At 44.3% G+C, this 20884-nt stretch overlaps 1 protein-coding gene across 2 annotated transcripts in view; it reads right to left on the minus strand.

Annotated features, from left to right (window-relative positions):
• KANSL1L (KAT8 regulatory NSL complex subunit 1 like) overlaps window positions 1-20884 on the minus strand; it is a 98965-nt gene that overhangs the window by 2286 nt on the left and 75795 nt on the right. For both annotated transcript variants that reach the window (XR_013347541.1, XM_077830415.1), the window contains exons 9-14: window positions 19594-19731; window positions 13556-13680; window positions 11919-12043; window positions 10981-11035; window positions 1060-1172; window positions 179-359 (exon numbers count right to left, since the gene is read on the minus strand). Coding sequence is in view for 1 of the 2 variants with exons in the window: in XM_077830415.1 (XP_077686541.1) it covers window positions 179-359; window positions 1060-1172; window positions 10981-11035; window positions 11919-12043; window positions 13556-13680; window positions 19594-19731 (737 nt within the window). In the remaining variant the exon portion in view is untranslated. The remainder of the gene's footprint in view (window positions 1-178; window positions 360-1059; window positions 1173-10980; window positions 11036-11918; window positions 12044-13555; window positions 13681-19593; window positions 19732-20884) is intronic.

Raw genomic sequence — 20884 nt, forward strand, 5'->3', positions numbered from 1 at the left:
CTTCATTTGGAAGTGATCTCAATCTGGTAATTTGCACAAGCTCTAAATGCAATCCAAAAATTAGGGATGAGAACACTTACATTTGCAATTTTAGATTTAGACCACTGAATTTAGGCCACTGAAGTCAGGGAAACTATGGGCATTGGATCAGGCCCTTACTTACTAAAAACCACCATACCTTTGCTTCTTGGTTTTCCTTTGAAGACTGTTGGACCCTTAAACATACAGAACTGTGGATTTCTGAAGTAAGATCAGAAGCAGCTTCAGCAGCACAATGCAGTGAAGCACATGAGTTGCGACGGTTTTCTTTCAGTACTGGATCTTGTCCCTGCTGTCTTTCAGCATTTTTGCTATAAGATCTAGTACAAGACAAAATGAGAAAATTAAGCTTTGGTTAATAACTTCTCTGTCAAGTGACTGGAAACAATTCAGATTTTTTTTTAAAATGAGGAAAAAGAGGCACTACTCCAAGTTTTTAATAATGGCTTCTAAATTTATATGCTTAGAAGTAAAGATAACCTGAAAACGGAACTCTAAAGCAAAGCTGACCTTGGTATAAAATATTTAAATACATTTTAGTATCTTCGACAACATTTTTTTGAAAGTACAAACTTAACAGAATCCAGTACTTGAAGTGGGTCTCTGAATGCAATTACTTTCAGTCTTAGATCAAGAAAAGTGACACCCCAGTCTTTCATCTAAATCAGAAATTACTGTGTAAGATGTGACACCCTATTTGTTTGTCTAAGGCAATAATTACTGAGCATGGCAGTGAACAGCAGCAGTGGGATGAGTTCAGAAAATGTTAAGATTTTGTTCACTAATATGCCAATAACCCAGATTTTCTTAAAATTCATAAGATTTAAAGCTATATAGCTTTCCTTTTCGAGCAACAAATTAAATATGCATGATACCGTGCATGGTAAACTATTTGATGGGGAATACCCTCATTTTCAAAGATGCTTCACTCTACTGATAGCATTTCTAAAAGTTGCTGAGCTACCAACAGAAAATCCCAATAATTCTGTAAGAGTCCTCCATTTATGACAATACACCTGCCTGCTATTTCTTCTGGGCCATCGGCTCTGTTCCCACAACGACCACCTTGCTTTCTCTCTCTCTTCATATTTTGCATGACGTGAAGAAAAAAGTTCATCTGACAGATCTTCGATCTGTAATTATAAGTGAGATGGCTGTTGCCATGATTACAAGCATCACTAAAGATTAAAACAATGGTTTTATATGGTCCTGTGGGGAATCTGTGTCACACGCACAACAAAAAGAATGTGCAGTGGAGGGTACAAAAGTATAGTAAACTGTATGTGTTCATCTTAAAACATGACAGAAAAGTACAGCTATACGATACAACTTTTTAGCCCGCTAATTTACATGTTTGGAAGGGGTGGATCTCAAGTTGATATAAAAATTATTCACACCTCTATGGAAATACTCAAGGACTACACTAGATTGAAAAATAAGAGGAAGGTTACTTACTTGTAAGTCAAGTAAACAGGAGACGTACTACATTTGTGGATGCACACTTGTGTCTCTTCTGGAGCAGGACACAGAAGAAGTGAGCTATAGCACTTAAGAGCAACTACATTTTCCTTCAGAGATGTAAACTATCCGATTCTTTTGCATTTTGGTTCTATATTAGCAGAGCAAATCAAGTTTTTAAGAGTTAAGCATGTAGATCCTCAGGTAACAGTAACCTTAAAAAAAGTTCCCAGGCTATTTTATGAAGTTAACTGTTGAGCATTAACCATGACCCCAAGAATTCTACTCCAGGTTATAAAAAGCCAGTGTCTCCAGCTGGCTCCAGCCTGAGTTCCTCTCTACTTCAGCATCCAAGACTCAACGGAAGTCTGGGGATGAGGTGAAGTGTGTAAATATGCAGAGGCAATACATTTGGAAAATTCCAGTTACTAATAAGCAAGTTCCATTCTTCAAAAATTCCCTCCACAGAGACCCAATTTTCAGAGAACAACGAACTGCAGCAGTGTTCAGGAGAAGGGCTTGGAAGTGCTTAGCTGAAAAAAGACTGAGAAAACAGTGTTTCATCCTTCAGTTGGGCTTCCATTTGAAAGAACAGTGCTGGATAAACTGAACTTTGTGCAGCAGACTTACATATCTGTTAGAGAGACATGGCAAAGGGGAGAGGGAAAGGCACACACAGCACTACCAGAAAAACCCTTAATTCTCTCAACACTGGAACTCTATGCTCAATTCTATGCTTATTCATAGCCTTGTAAGTTTAGCCTATCATATGTATCCAATTTAGACAGTCTCCAAACAGAGACTGCCTTGGATGTCTTACCAAATATGATCAGCTGAGAGAATTTCCTAGAAGGCTTGGACCTATCCAAATTTTAAAGTCTGGCCTGACCAGGCATACTATGAAGCTTTCAGAGGAGTGGAGCAAGAAGTTGAGGTGAAGACACAACACAACGTTATCTTTGTGAAATAGTTTAAATGGAGCATGGGCCATACGGGCTTGGATTTTGCTCAGACCGATGTTTACCGTATCTGCAACCAGAAAAATGATGTTTAGAACAGACTAAAATTGCTTGAAGAGGAAGTCCAATATATCTTGGCAAGGTCCAGAAGCCCAGAGGGTATGAAGGAATGCAACAACTCTAAGCTAATGTTTCACAGAAGGGTGCATGGAAGAGAGAGAGAGAGAGAAAAAAAAAAAAAGATACTCATGCTGCAGGAGTGGGAAGCAGCAATGTGCTTTGAGCATGTAAGCATGACCTCATTAAGAATACCAAACATTCTAAAATGAAAGGCCCTGGGGGAAGGATGAAATGCCACATTCCTACTACGAAATCCAGCAGAAAACAGTCACCATTTCAACGCAAAAGATTTCTTAGTGAATGGTTTGCAGAACTCCAGCAAGACACTTAGATCCAAGCTCATGAGAATTTTGGTTGCTCAGTTAAGAACAAGACCCAGGCTGCTAAGTGAAGCCCTCTGGATCCAGACACCAGATCTGCCCTGCATTTTGAGACAGTTTGACTCTTCGTTCTTCTGCAGCACATTGAAAATTGAGGTTGCTGCTCAGTCACAGCTGAGAAGAACAAGGATATGCACACAAAGGAGCTGTGTTTTGCCCTCCTCAAGACACCCGAGGACCAGTTCTCCACAGGCCCTCTCTCTGGCATAGTTCAGAACAGGTTCAGGACTGCTGTAATGTACTCTTCAGAGCAGAAGGGTGCTATGGCCACACCTTGTTTTTAAACAACAATGGATGTTGTATGGCACTGTTCATGTAAAACTTTTGTCAATCAGGGGTGTGAAAAAAACCACCCCCCTGCCCGACATAAGTTTCACCGACAAGCCAGTGTGAACAGCGCTTTGTTAGTGGGAGACACTCGTTAGGGATGATTTAATTACACTGGCGGGAAACTCTCCCCTGCCGGCATAGAGCAGGTACATGGGAGACCTTACAGAGGTGTAGCTACAGCGATAGTGTAGACAAAGCCGGAGGGAGCTAACCACAGATTTTAGGTTAAGTTTTGCCAAAGAGCATAGTGGACCCTGGTAATACCCTATAACAGAGCGCACACAGCCATGTGGTTTCTGCTGCAACAGTGTTAGGCACATGATTTTACAGAATGGATGAGGGCATTTGTAACTGTGTTAGATGTGAACACAAACTATTGCAGCTGCATTATTCTCTGGTAAATCTATCTGAACATAGCACTCCACAGTCCGACTCCACTCCACAGCTTCCTGTGAGCTCCTGCTGGGGACCTAGAACCTGATCCAAAGTCCATAGACTTCAGTGGAAAGACTCCCATTGGCTTTACTGGGCTTTGGGTCAGGCCCTAGTGCACATGCTTGCAAAGCTGGCTGATAAGTGGATGTGGAAAGTCTGGCATGCCAGGTGCAATGCTCTCAGCTCTCTGACATTGATGTGGAGAGCAATCTCTGCCCAAGAGGCCTTGAGTCCTGAGGTCCCCCAGATGTGCTCCCCAGCCCCGTGCTGATGCGTCTGTCACTAGGGAGAGAGACGGCTGAGGGCTGGAGAAGGGGACCCCTGCACATACTACCTGTGCGTCGAGCGACCACAGGAGGGAATCGACAACCTGGTGGGGCAGGGTTACAACCTTATCCAAATGTCCCGGGCTGGTCGATACCCCGATGCTAGCCGCGACTGAAGAGGCCGAAGTCTGAGTGCACCACATAGGTACAGGCTGCCATGCGTCCTAGAAGTTTCAGGCAATTCCTTGCTGTGGTAGTGGGGAACTGCCTGAGATCTCGAATGATGTTGCCAAAGGCCTAGAACCTCACTTCCAGGAGGTACGCCCTGACCTGGGTCGAGTCCAGCACTACCCCTATAAATTCTATCCGCTGAACTCGAGACAACGCTGGATTTCCCCTCGTTCAGAAGAAGGCCCAGATTGCCGAACGTCACCCTTATGAAGTTAACCTGTGCCTCCACTTGAGCTCTGGAGCGGCCCTTGATGAGCCAGTCATCGAGGTACAGGAACACCTGTACCTAACACCTGCGCAGAAACGCGGCCACAACTACCATGCACTTGGTGAACATTTGAGGTGCCGCTGAACAGCTGAACGGAAGGACTGTGAACTGATATTGGTTGTTATTCACCACAAACCTGAGGTATTTTCTGTAGGGCAGAATTATTGCTATGTGACAGTATGCATCCTTCAAGTCGAGGGCGGCATACCAGTCTCCTGGATCCAATGAAGGAATGATGAAGGCCAAAGAGACCATGAGGAACTTGAGCTTCTTCATGAACTTGTTGAGTTCTTGCAGGTCTAGGATGGGCCTGAGCCCAGCCTTTGGCTTTCAGCATTAGGAAATACTGGGAATAGGAAACCCTTGCCCTTATGCTCCTGAGGAACCTCTTCCACTGCCCCTAGCGAAAGGTGCGAGTGCACTTCCGGTATCAGGAGTTGCTCGTGAGAGGGGTACCTGAAGAGGGACAGAGAAGGGGGATAGAAGGGCGGAAGGGCACAGAACTGGATGGAGTATCCCCTCTCTACCTGCAGAGCACCCAGAGGTCTGAAGTGATACTGGACCATACACGGTAGAAAGGGGATAGTCGGGATGAAAAGGTAAGGCGGAGTAGATCCAGTTCTTGTTCTGGTATGTCATCCTCAACCGCACCTTCAAAAGGCCAGTTTGGGACCAGGAAGTGGCTTGGATTGGCCAGAGCCCTGGCCTGAGAACAGGTGCAGCCTCTTCCTACCGCTCCAATTCCTCCTCTAGTAACTGTCCTGTCGTTCTGTTGTTAGCAGAACCACGGAGGAGGTTGTGGTCTGAAGTGTTTCTGCTGCGAGGTGGGAGTATGGAGGCCCAGCAATTTGAGGTGGCTCTTGAGTCTTTTAGGCTATGAATCCTTTTATCTGCCTTTTTGGAAAACAGATTCACACCTTCAAAGGGGAGGTCCTGAATGGTCTGTGGGACCTTGTATGGCAGACCTGAAACTTGGAGCCAAGAGCCCCTTCTCATGACCACCCCTGTAACCATCACCCTGGAGGCTGCACCAGCTTCGTCTAGCGCCACCTGCAAGGAAGCTCGGGAGATGAGCTTGCCCTCCTCGACCAAAGCCGAGAACTCAGAAGGGGAGTATTGTGGCAGCAGCTCTGCAAATTTTGCCATTGCTTCACATGTATTATAGCAGTACCTGCAACAATGGCTTGCTGGTTTGAAATGTGGAGCTGCAACCCGCCTGTAGACTAGACCTTTCTACCGAAAAAGTTGAGTCTTTTCGCCTCCCTGTTCTTAGGGGAGGGTCCTTGGTAATCTTGCTGCTCGCGCTGGTTAACACTGTCCACAACCAGGGAAATCAGGTGGCAGGTGCGAGGAAAGATGCTCATTACCCTTAGTTGGCACAAAGTAACGCCTTTCATTGCGCTTAGCTTTTGGGGGGCAACAAGGCTGGGGTCTACCATAAAGTTTTGGTTGTAGCAGATGTAATTTTGATAAGAGGCACGGCAATGAGTGTGGGTCTGGAGGGCGCGAGGATGTGCACCATGGGATCCGCGTCCTTGATTACCTCCTCCGCCTGAATGCCCAGGCCTGGGCAACTCGCCACAGCAACTGCTGCAACATCCAGTTATCCTCCAGAGCTGGAGCTATAGGGTCACCACCAGTGCCTCATCTGGTGAGGAGGAGGAAGAAGCCCCCATAAAGGTTGGCTGTTCCCTCCCCTCGGTGCCCAAGTTCCCATGACTCCTGGGGATCCCAGGCTGGAGCCGACCTGGACGGTGCCATGCCCCTAGGTGCCAAGACAGAGGACTCCCATACCAGGCTGCACTGCAGGCATTGTTGCCGATGGTGCTGGCGACGGTGCCGCAGCCGACAGCGTCGATGTACTTGGCGGCGGTGCCTCCATAGCTGGCTGTGGTGCCTGGGAGATCGCAGGTCCTTGAGGGGTGGGAGGTTGAAACGAAAGTAGTCAAGGCTCCAGATGTTGCTGCCGAGCGTTACCTTTGGCTCTGTCCCTGGCTCTGATAGAAGGCCCAGGACATCCAGAAGGGCCACAGTTCCAGGTTCTGCCACTGCAGAGGCCACGGTGCCAGGTGAGTTCGTCTCTCCCACCGTGACCTGGACCACCTGCTACTACTTGTGTCGGAGCGATGGGAGTCAGACTCTGACTCCGAGGTCTCCAAAAAGGAAGACCACGGAGATGCTGCACTGCGCGGTGCTGAGCGTCAGGAACTAGGGGACCGACTGGGCTCTTGTTCCCGAACGACTGGCATCAGAGCACTGTTGAGAAGGTGAGCACCGGGACAGCATAGTTGGTTTCCCTCTTGACTGTACTGCGAGGCGGACTGGTGCTGTCAACGCTGGCCGTGTGTCCCTCCTTGGAGGTGAGAATGGCGCCATGAGGCACAACAAGTCCTGAGCTGCATTAAAGGCCTCCGGGGTCGATTGGAGCTGCAGCTGCTGACTCCTGAGGTCCGGCAAGCAGGGTGGGGCCGGAGTCAACCGCCCTTCCGGGGCAGGAGTTGACACGGCCCTCATTGGCGATGTGGAGCTGTGGCCCAACTGGGGTCTCTCAGTCACCAGCTCCTTAGATTTGGCCAGGGAAGAACAATCCCTCTCTGGCTTCTTTTTCTTCTGAGGCACTGGCAATTGAGACTGGTGCCTACCTGACGAATGGACATGGGAGGAGCCATGACAGTGCCGAGAGTCTTGGGAAGAGTCCTTTCTCGGCACCGGTTCCCTGGATGATGGCGCCAGGGCACTCTGCACCAAGAAGGTGGTGCTGGGCGCGGGGTCTCTGGGTCTGAATGGGGGCAAAGAGCTGCCTCCATGAGCAGAACTTTGAGCCGCTGTTCCCTCTCTTTCAAAGTTATGGGGTGAAACTCACAGCAAATTCTGCAGCGGTCCTTTTGGTGACCCTCACCTAGGCACCCTAAACATGCAGCGTGTGGATCGTTTTTTGGCCTGCACTTAAAGCAGACCTCACACTTTTTGAGTCCCGGGAACCACAGCATACCACGGCTCCGGGTATCGGGGGCGGGAAGGGCGGGGGGAACTCCCAACAAACTAACTATAACAACAACTACTAACTACAGATAACAGGTAATACAAGGAAAGGCGCTTGCTAAAGCAAGGGCTATGGGATGTTACAGCTAACAGTCACTAGCGGTAAGAAGGAACTAAGGGGGTGGCGGGTTGGCAGGACTCTATACTGAGCGCCACGACGGTGCGACTCCAGGGGGCACCCAAGCCGACCTGACAGATGCTGCTATGGGAAAAAAACTTCTGCCTGCCGTGCACGTGCGTACACCCCCTAATTGGAATGGACATGAACAAGCACTCGAAGAACCCAGTTGCTCCCCCGACAACCGCTATAAAAATAAAATTAATAGGTATGTCCACCATTAGGCATGTCTAATGACTGGTCTGAGGAAAAAGCTTTAACCAAACCTAGGTTTGGATCCTTCCACAGCATCTGGTCAAGCTTCCACTCTGCTGAACCAGATGCCATGTGGGAATATGAATCAAAAGAACTTCCTGGGAAACTTTAAAAAGAGTCCTCCAACCTTGAAAAGTTGTTGTTTATGAACTCATCCCCGCCACACTGATAACATATTAAAAAGTGCGTGTGTCTACTGAAGCAAACAACAATTACTAAATAAACTGCTAGTATTGATTACAACTATGTTTGGCTACAGCCTTCAACTTAGACAATATTAATTTCAAACCCCACATTAAGGAAACAATAGATCACAAATTTCAACACAGAAATCAGGAAATTCAGAAGCTACATGTCTTTTCTCTCAAGCTACCCAGTAATTGTAATGACTATCAGCAGCCTGAATCCTAAGGTAAAGAGGCGGAAGAACACGAACAATGAATCACAGATGAACACCAACAAGCCTATTTCCTCTAATCAGAGCGCTTCCAAGACAATACAACAATACGACAATTCCAGGACAGCAGGCCCTCTCCAAATCGAGGAAAGATAGGATGGGAGAAAATGACTATGATAAACAAAAATTATCAGAAATTATCAGTAATTTTCCTTTGCCAGATGTGTCTCTTCTCTCATTCTACCCAGCAACTGACAGCAAACATCACAGGCAATGAAACTGAGCAGGAGATAGGGTTACTTTATTGTGCTGTTTGAAGCACATTCTGGCCAAAGGAACTGTCCCCTGAAGCACACCAGTTCCACTAGTAATGGCAAATGAAGGCATACTTATATGACCACGCAGCTGCCATGCAGATTTTAGAGATGGATAGCTCAGTTCTTTCAGCCACAGAGATGAATGTAACATAACGGGAGCTCTGTATGGGATCCAAAGCCACACAGGCACTCTTAGAGTTTTGCAGAAGAAGATTCTGAGTGAAGATCTTGTTCCTTAGCGTCCTGAAGAGGGAAGTTGATGGCTGTGAGAATTCTTTTTCCCCCCGATAACCAGGTCTAGAGGAGGAAGAGGAGGGATAAGAGTGCTGAGGGAGAAGGTTCTTGAGCAAGAAGCGCTCCTTTAATTACCCTTACCTAGCTGTTCTCCAAATAGCTTCATACCCTTGTAGGAAAGGTCTGTGATGTACTCAGTGCAGCCTTCCTGCTTCAACCACAGATATAGCAGCTGCTGTAGCAAGTGAGGGGGTTCCTTCTAAATCTATGAGCCTATCAAAGGCAGCATTAAACAGGAAGAAGGCAGACTAGATAGAATCCGTAAGAAAACCAAGAATCTCACCAGCTAGGTTAAGAGAAGGGGACACTAGGATGGAGACATTCTCCTTCTCTAGAGCCCAGAATACAATGCCAAATGAGTGAAATCAACAGCTAGGACCTACAATGGGAAAGGTTGGCCGCCTTGTCTGTGGAGATTATAGAATATGTAGGCAAAGTACATTTTCAGAGAGACAAGAGGCGGCATCTACGTTGGGAAGAATAAATATTTTATCCTTTGTGACCTGGAGTATTTTCTGGAGCCAGGAGATCATTTGTTTACTTGATCCCACTCCTCAGAATAACCTCTAGGATTGCTGCATGGCGAGATATTACCTCTTCAGTCTCGAAGGGAGAGAGAACCCTTTGAAAAGTTTACTCCTTGGCTAGTTTATTGGTGCATCTAACTCCCACACAGAAGGGGTCCTCAGAGTAAGGGGCTCTAGGAAGGATATTCTCATCCAGGAGGGCAGCAATATCTTTGTTTGGGATCAAGGTCTGGATGCTAGTCTTGGATCTGCTGTGTTTACTGTTAGTCCAAGTAGGGGTCAGGCAAGTGGGACAGGTCAGTGATAGGATTAGAGATAGAAATCAGATACCTCCAAAGATTTTGGGAAGGTAGCAAAATGGCAGGTTTCTTACTAGCATTTGACCCAGGTCAGGGGAAACAGCAACAGAAACATGGAGAGGAGGAGGAACCACAGACTGGAGAATGGATCTGGTCTGTTCACACTGGGTCTGGGAAATGTCCTGCTTGCCTGCTCGAGGGAAAGAAAGCTCCCCAAACCAATAAGCCCAGGGGGTGCCATGAAAGAAGCCGGCTGACCCATGCTGCTGAAGGAACAGTAGCAGTGGGTGATGAAGAAATGGTTAATGGTTTGCTGAGGAGAGTGCTGCAGGCTGCACTGCTTCAGACAGGAAGTCGGAAGGAGAAATGGATTCCTCCCACCAATGCAAAACCAAACTACAAGGCAAGGAGTAGGCAAACATAGAGATGGGTCTGAAAAAACCTAGTGGCCCTCACAAAAAAAAAAAAAAAAAAAAAAAGAGGCAAAAATACCTGCTAAGATGCTACAAAGCCCAAGGAGTTGGTTTTCTGGTGCTGCTTGTAGACAATGCAGAGGAAGAGGGGCTGCTAGCAAACCTGGAGATCCACCTGATTACCCACTCCCTGAAGAGGGTTTCCCACTGAATCTCCAGTGTCCCAGTTCTCGGAAAGAGAATGGCAGTGACTGTGGAAGGAGGTTGGTAGAAGAGGCTTGCTGCTGAATCACTGGCTGGACCCCGGGGGGCTAGAGCCTTGCCCAACAAGGTGCAGGTTCTGAGATAGAAAACCTTAGCTGCCTCAACTCTCCGTGTGTTTTCTTTCTTTCTTGAGTAACAATCCGTGTGTTCTAACATCTTCTTCTCCTTCCTCTTTTCCTCTTAGTCTTAGGGCTAAAAGAGGAAAGAATCAGGGTGCAAGAAGCTAGAGGCCCATGCTTCCTGTTTCTAGGATGTGGGTAGGCTGCTGCTTATACACTAGCACTGACTCCCAGTTCTTTCGTCTCCTTGCTTCCTAATGGAGATTCACCTTGCCATCACTCATTAGTGTTGCCACTAAGAGATTGGTAGGATGGGAGAAGAGACATCCGACAAAATAAGTATATAAAACATACGTGTTCACACAATGCTGTTACATTCATAGTTAGCACAATCAGCTTATTTTTACAACTTCACACTTACCAGGGGTTTTCATGAAACCAGTGACTACTAAAAACATACATTAATAAGTGGTTTATTAAATGCTTGGTTTCATTAAAATATAGCTTACCTCTTCTTCATCAATATGAGATCGCCCCAGAGGATGAAGTTCAACAACTCTCCAGCTACGAATTGGAGAAGGGTAGTTAATACAGGATTAGCCAAATTGAACGTTTTATCACTTCAGCAGTGGAATGAGATTGTCCTGTTCTCATTAAATAGCACAATGCTGCAGTATTTATGCTGCAATTTTTGTAAGGGAATGTCAATATTTAAGTAAAATGATTTTAATTTAAATAAAAGTCATGAAAATGTGTCTTCTAACATTAGGTTCTAGAAAATCTTTCTTTAAAAAAATTCAGAATCTGAGCTCCTTAACATTGTCCTGTTAATATTATTTTAAGCCTTTAAACAAAAACAGCCTGAAACACAAGTCAAAGATTTTCAGATAAAAGGACCAGGCATTGCTAATTTAGATGACTTACTCATTATTTAGTTTAACAAAAAACTTGCTTAAACTGTTCCAAGAATCAAAGGATCTACGTGTTTCAAACAAGTATAGAGAACCAGATATCAGAAATAATGGGGTTATGCTACATGAAAAAGTTAAATTCAATTAATAAAATCAGAATTTTTAAAAAAAATGTACAGGTATGTGTTTTTCTGTGCATGTTATTGGGAGGTTGCTTTTTTCTGCTGAAATAAGAAATTTAAAAAAAAGATAATCTCCACCTAACTACTTAGAGAGAGAGAGAATCTTCTTAAAACACATTTGTGTCTGCAATGAGTACTAGAATTAAGGTTAGAGAAAAACATTCCTCTTTATTTTTACAGTCTGCTTACTCTGGGCATCAGACACTGTGTGCAGTCTGACCATTTCCCTTGGATTGTCAGTCAATCTTCCCCACTGCTGGGGGGGTTCTTTCATGCAACAGGGGGGAAAGGAGGAACATTTATGAAAACAGAAAACAATATCAGTGGGGTGCAAAGAGCGTGAAATGAGCATACCTTGGAGTAAGGATTTCTTTGTATTGCAGCTTCTCCAATTTAGAGGGAGCAACCAGTGACATAGGAATAACAATGTTGTCTATATCATAAGAGCTCTCACTTCTCAGTCTCCGTCTAGAGTTATGCTGTATAACAATACAGAAGAGTCATTAGCTTAATGATAATAGCTGCATGGTAACTCTAAGACAATAGAACTAACAATTTTTTTGTACATTTAACAGATAGACAAACGCAGAGTGGCTTTTTAGAATGACATTTTCAGAAGTACTCAGTTTTGGACTAACTCTGTTCCCATTGAAGTCAATGGAAGTTTTAACACTGATTTCACAATTACAGTTAATACTGAGCACCACTGTTGACAATCCCACTCTTGATAGCTATATTCTTCATAATGTTCAGGCTATACTGAAGGCGTTCTAGGATAAATCTACTAACCTATAACCTGACCACTACACAGATGTTCTTGTACTTGATAAAAATAAGAATTCCAAGAGCTCAGAGCCTAAATGCAGTATATGAAATGAATTTATCAATATAGAGTAATCTAGATGGAAAATATTTGTCTGGAAATCCGCAGAAATCCCTTTGTAGGGATAAGAGGATGCTGAACTCAGTGTTTTCCTCTTTGGGGCTATCCAACCTCTTCTCTCAAGTGTGTGGACTGACTTTTCTGGATTACAGTAGGCGGTTTGGGTTTAAAACATGATTCAATCTAAATTATAGAGCTTTCTGTTTTCAACTGAAAAAGCGTGTTTCAGAATAAATCACTTTCATTCAATCTGGTAAAGGAAAGAAGTTCTCACTAGATGCAGATGTGTAAAAGACTCAGTCAAGGAAAGAAAATCAATAGAATTTGCATTACCCAAACTGCGGAGGGAACATCACTTAGGTTTCGATTATCAGGTACAGTATTTGTAAACTGTAAGTCTTCATATTTCTGTCCTACAGAATTCCAAAGTTCCAAAGCACTGAAACCTGAACACTTCTAGGGTGAAATTCTGTCACTGTAATAAATGGGAAGTTTGGCATTGATTTCAATGGGGCCTGGATGTCACCACCATTTTAGCAGAGGCTTTGCTAGTAGTTCAGTAAATAGGAGTTTGAAATAGTCATGGTTTGGTAAATCAAGATGCAACAGGATAAAGTACCACAACTGTATTTACATTGCCAGCCAATATTGTGTAGCTCCATCAGGAGGTGGCATTATAAAAGCCTCCAGTCACAGTTTCAGTGGGGACTTAAATCATAATTCATTTAATTAGTTTTAAATGCAGGGTTTTTTAAAAAAACCGTCGGATGCATGTAGTTCTACTACATGCATCCGACGAAGTGGGAGTTCACCCATGAAAGCTCATGCTCCAATACCTCTGTTAGTCTATAAGGTGCCACAGGACTCTTTGACGCTTTTATTGATAAACTAATTCATGGTCTGTGAAATACCTGTCTTTGAGAATGCACTTCTATGTTTTAGAACATTCCCTTCCCAATACAGACGAGTAATCTCACTCTAATTAGGCATGTGTAAAATTGCGTAAAGCGAAGTACAATGTGAAAGGCTTATATTTTTTATTTACTAATTTGCACAACTCTCTGGTGAAGTTTTAATTAATCCATCAATATATTCATTTTTCATTTACCTGTGATGATGTGTTTTGGGTAGATCTAGACATCAGATTAACATGGGTCACGGAATTAAAATCGTTATGGGATTCTGGTTCTGCATGTCGAAAGGAAAAAGCTTCAAACCTACTATTACTTTCTCCTGCCACAAAAAGATTTGGAAAAAAAATATTACGTTAAATATTATGTCTATTACGTTAAAAATATTCCCGACGTAGTAGCAAATGAGGCCTTTTCTGAAAGCCCACAGCTGAACACATGAGATTTCATGAACACCTAACAACCAGCTGTAAAAATAATCACTTACACGGCTCTATCCATCACAAATTCACCTCCATCACTATTGTCTCACAAAAACTCTCTCTCTAGTTCAAGGGGGTAATTCCCTCTTGGAAGCAGTCTCATCGTGTCAGATCCTGCCTCCTTTACAGAAGCTAATGGACTACGTACAACCAACAATAATCAGGTTTGTGGAAATAATCTTGGCCACCACCTGAATAGAGAGTGTAACCTTCCCTGACTGGGCTGCATATCACGTAGCCATGAGAGTCCCCAATCAGCTTTTCCATACCCAACAGCTTTTTCCGACTGAGAGCTAAGTGGAATTGGCAGCAAAGATGACAAAGGCAAAGTCAGTTTTCTCCCCGCAAGTCTGATTTCCCATAAAGTGGATTCAATGTTCTAGACAAATAATAATCTATGAGTAATTTTTATTCAATCCCAGTGAATATAGCCCCTCCTGCAATTTTGTTTGGACTCTAAAAGCAAACCACCATTGTTCCCAATTCTCTCTTCTCCCAACTTAAAGGAAGAAAAGAGAATCCCATACTAACCTAAACATATTTAGAACACTAACTAAATATAAAGAGGGTCTGTCAAGAGCAGTGGATCCAATGCGGGAGAAAGAGGTAACAGACCCTAGATAAAGCATCGTAATGCACAGCGTGGGTCAAGTATATGAACTCTCATCTCATAAGCAACTCTGCAACTTCCTGGCACAGAGTATTTTATTTTTGGCCTTGCTCACCAGGCTGCTGACCTTCCTCATGGATAATTTCTCCTAGACAGAGCCCAAATTAAGAATACATATATTGCACTAATGAGCTAGAGCAGAGGTGGGCAAATTACAGCCCGCAGGCCACATCCGGCCACGGGACCGTCCTGCCCAGCCTTTGAGCTCCCGGCCGGGGAGGCTAGTCCCCGGCCCCTCCCCCGCAGCCTCAGCTCGCCATGCCGCCAGCGCAGGAGGGGGCTGCAGTGCAGGAGCAGGGGAGAGCAGGGAGGGAGGCTCACCTGCAGCCTCAGGGGAGCAGGCGGGCAGTACGGGTGGCGGGAGCATGGCAAACGCGGGCAGAGGACTCAGGAGGCGCACCAAGCGGCCATGCAGCCAGCCGAAGAGAAGTGGCACTTCAAAGGGGAAACCGCCGCTTCTCTCCAGCTGTGCAGCTGCCCCTGCTCCTCCTGAGTCCTCCGCCCATGTTCGCAGGGCCGCATTCTGAAAGGGGCTTTAGCAGGAGGGTTGGATAGGGGGTGGGGTCCCGGGGGGCCTGTCAGGGGGTGGGGGTGTGGACAGGGAGCTGGGGGGGTTGGATGGGGGCAGAGTCCCAGGGGGGCGGTTAGGGGCAGGGGACCCCAGGAGGGGGTGGTCAGGGGACAAGGAGCGGGGGGGTTGGATGGGTCTGGGATTCTGAGGGGGGCGGGAAGTGGGAGAGGGCGGATAGGGTTAGGGTTTGGGGAGGCACAGCCTTCCCTACATACAGTTCCCGGCCCTCCGTACAGTTTTGGAACCCCGATGTGGCCCTCAGACCAAAAAGTTTGCCCACCACTGAGCTAGAGCTTCTGCTGCTATGTAGAAATGTATTGCATAGCAGCATGCTGGCACCAGGAAATTGCAACCCTGATAGTATCTTCTTTTTTTTTTTGTAAACAAAAATCTCAATGAAATTGTCAGAATCTCACAGAATTTGCTCTCTAAAAGGTTTATACTGTCAAGCTGTACCTTTCTTTAAGTGACAGGTTTCAGAGTAACAGCCGTGTTAGTCTGTATTCGCAAAAAGAAAAGGAGTACTTTTGGCACCTTAGAGACTAACCAATTTATTTGAGCAGAAGCTTTCATGAGCTACAGCTCACTTCATCGGATGCAAACTGTGGAAACTGCAGAAGACATTATATACACAGAGACCATGAAACAATACCTCCTCCCACCCCACTCTCCTGCTGGTAATAGCTTATCTAAAGTGATCACTCTCCCTACAATGTGCATGATAATCAAGGTGGGCCATTTCCAGCACAAATCCAGGTTTTCTAACCCCCCCCCCACACACACAAACTCACTCTCCTGCTGGCAATAGCTCATCCAAACTGACCACTCTCCTTACAATGTGGGCCATTTCCAGCATAAATCCAAGTTTAACCAGAACGTCTGGGGGAGGGGGAGGGGTGTAGGAAAAAACAAGGGGAAATAGGCTATCTTGCATAATGACTTAGCCACTCCCAGTCTCTATTTAAGCCTAAATTAATAGTATCCAATTTGCAAATGAATTCCAATTCAGCAGTTTCTCGCTGGAGTCTGGATTTGAAGTTTTTTTGTTGTAAGATAGTGACCTTCATGTCTGTAATTGCGTGACCAGAGAGATTGAAGTGTTCTCCGACTGGTTTATGAATGTTATAATTCTTGACATCTGATTTGTATCCATTTATTCTTTTGCGTAGAGACTGTCCAGTTTGACCAATGTACATGGCAGAGGGGCATTGCTGGCACATGATGGCATATATCACATTGGTGGATGTGCAGGAGAACGAGCCTCTGATAGTGTGACTGATGTTATTAGGCCCTGTGATGGTGTCCCCTGAATAGGTATGTGGGCACAGTTGGCAATGGGCTCTGTTGCAAGGATAGGTTCCTGGGTTAGTGGTTCTGTTGTGTGGTATGTGGTTGTTGGTGAGTATTTGCTTCAGGTTGGGGGGCTGTCTGTAGGCAAGGACTGGCCTGTCTCCCAAGATTTGTGAGAGTGTTGGGTCATCCTTCATGATAGGTTGTAGATCCTTAATAATGCGTTGGAGGGGTTTTAGTTGGGGGCTGAAGGTGACGGCTAGTGGCGTTCTGTTATTTCCTTTGTTAGGCCTGTCCTGTAGTAGGTGACTTCTGGGAACTCTTCTGGCTCTATCAATCTGTTTCTTCACTTCTGCAGGTGGGTACTGTAGTTGTAAGAATGCTTGATAGAGATCTTGTAGGTGTTTGTCTCTGTCTGAGGGGTTGGAGCAAATGCGGTTGTATCGCAGAGCTTGGCTGTAGACGATGGATCGTGTGGTATGGTCAGGGTGAAAGCTGGAGGCATGTAGGTAGGAATAGCGGTCAGTAGGTTTCCGGTATAGGGTGGTGTTTATGTGACCACTGTTTATTAGCACTGTAGTGTCCAGGAAGTGGATCTCTTGTGTGGACTGGACCAGGCTGAGGTTGATGGTGGGATGGAAATTGTTGAAATCATGGTGGAATTCCTCAAGGGCTTCTTTTCCATGGGTCCAGATGATGAAGATGTCATCATTATAGCGCAAGTAGAGTAGGGGCGTTAGGGGACGAGAGTTGAGGAAGCGTTGTTCTAAATCAGCCATAAAAATGTTGGCATACTGTGGGGCCATGTGGGTACCCATAGCAGTGCCGCTGATCTGAAGGTATACATTATTAAGGATCTACAACCTATCCTGAAGGATGACCCAACACTCTCACAAATCTTGGGAGACAGGCCAGTCCTTGTCTACAGACAGCCCCCCAACCTGAACCAAATACTCACCAACAACCACATACCATACAACAGAACCACTAACCCAGGAACCTATCCTTGCAACAGAGCCCGTTGCCAACTGTGCCCACATATCTATTCAGGGGACACCATCACAGGGCCTAATAACATCAGCCACACTATTAGAGGCTCGTTCTCCTGCACATCCACCAATGTGATATATGCCATCATGTGCCAGCAATGCCCCTCTGCCATGTACATTGGTCAAACTGGACAGTCTCTACGCAAAAGAATAAATGGACACACATCAGATGTCAAGAATTATAACATTCATAAACCAGTCGGAGAACACTTCAATCTCTCTGGTCACGTAATCACAGACATGAAGGTCGCTTTCTTACAACAAAAATACTTCAAATCCAGACTCCAGCGAGAAACTGCTGAATTGGAATTCATTTGCAAATTGGATACTATTAATTTAGGCTTAAATAGAGACTGGAGTGGCTAAGTCATTATGCAAGATAGCCTATTTCCCCTTGTTTTTTCCTACCCCCCCCCCCCAAGACGTTCTGGTTAAACTTGGATTTATGCTGGAAATGGCCCACCTTGATTATCATACACATTGTAAGGAGAGTGGTCAGTTTGGATGAGCTATTGCCAGCAGGAGAGTGAGTTTGTGTGTGTGTTGGGGGGGGTGGGGGGTGAGAAAACCTGGATTTGTGCTGGAAATGGCCCACCTTGATTATCATGCACATTGTAGGGAAAGTGGTCACTTTGGATGAGCTATTACCAGCAGGAGGGTGAGTTTGTGTGTGTGTGTTTTGCGGGGGGTGGGGGGGTGAGAAAACCTGGATTTGTGCTGGAAATGGCCCACCTTGATTTTCATACACATTGTAAGGAGAGTGGTCACTTTGGATAAACTATTACCAGCAGGAGAGTGGGGTGGGAGGAGGTAGTTTCATGGTCTCTGTGTATATAATGTCTTCTGCAGTTTCCACAGTATGCATCCGATGAAGTGAGCTGTAGCTCACGAAAGCTTATGCTCAAATAAATTGGTTAGTCTCTAAGGTGCCACAAGTCCTCCTTGTCTTTCTTTAAGTGCTATTACTATAATCATAGGAATTGCCATGTCATAATAGGGTGCGAGTAGTTCAGACTGTTGTTTTCAGAGTGCATTACAGTGCGCTTGTCTGAGTCTCCCGGACATGTTGCTCAGCCACCTACCCTTGTTGGGTCCTTCTGAAGTTCCTCATTCTTCTTTCTAGTCTCAACTACTCAAAAAAATTTGGTGTCATCCGCAAATGTTGTCATTTCATTGCTCCTCCATATTAATGGATATATTATACAATACGGGTCCTACTTTCGAACCCTGAGTCCTCCATTATTACTATTCTTCCACACTGAAAATTTTGTTTCGGTCTCTAATCCAAATTTTACTCCTTAACTGCTTTTCCTCTTACCCCGTGACTTAGTTTTCTTAAGTTTCTTGTGAAGAAGTTTGTGAATGTTTTTCTCAACTTCCAAATACATTATATCCATCTATTTTCCTTTATCCACTGTGCAGTTGAATTTTGAGAGATTGGCGAGACACTATTTTCCTTTACAGAGGTTGTGCTGGATCCCTATATGGTCATATTCACCAAGGTGCTTTACAGAATTCTATCTTTAACTGCTGTTACAATTAACTTAGTGCAGTCTATAACTACCTATCATGATCACCACTAGCACCTTCTTAAAAACACTGGTTACCTACCATCCCTATTAAGAGTCTTGTCCACAATTCTTACATTTAACAGTTTAAAAAGAAGCCAGAATCAGGAACCACAGCATACAATAAATGAAACATAGCTTACTGAGTTCAGAAATAGTCAATGTTTGGCTGAGTGTATGATTTACAAATTTATTCACAGTCTGTTTCACGGAGAATTATTAAAAAAAAAAACATAATAAAAACCACACTACCTAGTATTACACAAATGCAATTGTATGGCTAAGCAATTTCCTTAAGGAGTATTCTAACAATGAAAAACAGAAGCATGTCCAGTTTTGTAATCACACTAAGTACAATTGGGGGAGACGTGTCGGGGGGATGGAAGAAATAAAAACAAGCAGAAAATGGCATGCCTTAAATGATGTGCATTTATTTTTTGCATAGTGCATTATAAGCCTATTTCTCACAGCCCTGTAAAATACAATTTCATAAAGTTATCCATCCATTTATCTGAAGAAACAATTTAGAATAATGTATGAGGCCCAATGATAAAAAGGTATCTTCAGAAAGGGTAGTAGCTTATATACTCCTATTTTTCCCTTACCTATCGCTGTCTCACTTAGGTGCCTTTTCTTTCTTCCCTCGGACAACTGTTCAGATGTTCCTGATGCTGCTTGAGGTTTGGAATTAAGTAAATAGCCACTGCTCCATTGTTTGAGAGAAGCACTATGTTGATGAAATTCTGCAACATTTGCAAAGTTTCAGATTCATTTTCATTAGATGCAACTTACAGCCAAGCTCACTTTACAAACAATAATGAAAGAGCTACAGGTACTTATAATCAGAAACATACCAAATAAATAGTTTAACAATCTCTGATATGTGTAGACAAAAAATTCAAACTATGGGGGACAAATTCACCTCTCAGTTATACTGATGCAATCATATTGACCAACTGATTTACCCTAGTGTAACAGAGGAGCATCTGGCCCTTTGTGTCTTTTTTGCTCGTAACAGTACTACAGCAAGGGTTAATTCCCATTTCAGCTAGTGTTAACTCATCTTTCTAAAAGGACCATTTATATGTAAGCAGTTAGAGATATAAGAACAGCTTTAATACCAAGCATAGGGCAAAAAGCAGTTAAGGTGGAAGAGGCGCAATGTATAGTACAGTGGAGATAAGGGATATGATGTAAGGCAGATTTCCTGCAGAATGCAATACTTTACCAGCCCACAGAACTCACGTAAAACCGCCTTATTACAGCTGCTGCTGCTACCTTTTTTGCCATACATACGTCATTTTATTTGGCTTTTCAATACACACAGTCATTTTTCCTTTATCTTGACAAAGTCTAACCAACTACTAGGCAGCTGACCAGCTGATTAACCAAAGAAATTGTTTACATAGTAAAAGAAGGAAAAATCTATAGCTTTAAGTAACAGACAAACTCACTTAAAATAATTAGTCATGCCCTGATTCAACAAGGTACTTAAACAGTCCCATTGACTTCACTTATGCATTTAAGTACTTTACTATATCAATGCCTTCATTTTTAACTCTTCCAGCACACTGACATCTCCAAGTAGTGCAAGGATTCTGGGGATGGTCCATACCCCTTATTTTTGTTCTGCTATAATTGTATCAGGTTAAAAGTTGATATAGTTAAAGCAATACTCAGTGTGGACACAGTTATACTTGTATGAAGGTGCTTATATCAGCATAACTTATTCCTGAATGGGAATAAGCTAATAAGAATATGCTATATCTCTATACACACCTTCATACTGGTAAAAGGCATCAGTGTTAGGGGACTGTACTATCTTGCTCAGTTTCTAAACCAATATAGTTATAGCGTTACAAAAACAGTGTTTAAATAAGCCTGCAGTGACCATTT

The sequence above is a fragment of the Eretmochelys imbricata genome, chromosome 11 (assembly GCF_965152235.1).
Source record: "Eretmochelys imbricata isolate rEreImb1 chromosome 11, rEreImb1.hap1, whole genome shotgun sequence".
Taxonomy (NCBI): domain Eukaryota; kingdom Metazoa; phylum Chordata; order Testudines; family Cheloniidae; genus Eretmochelys; species Eretmochelys imbricata.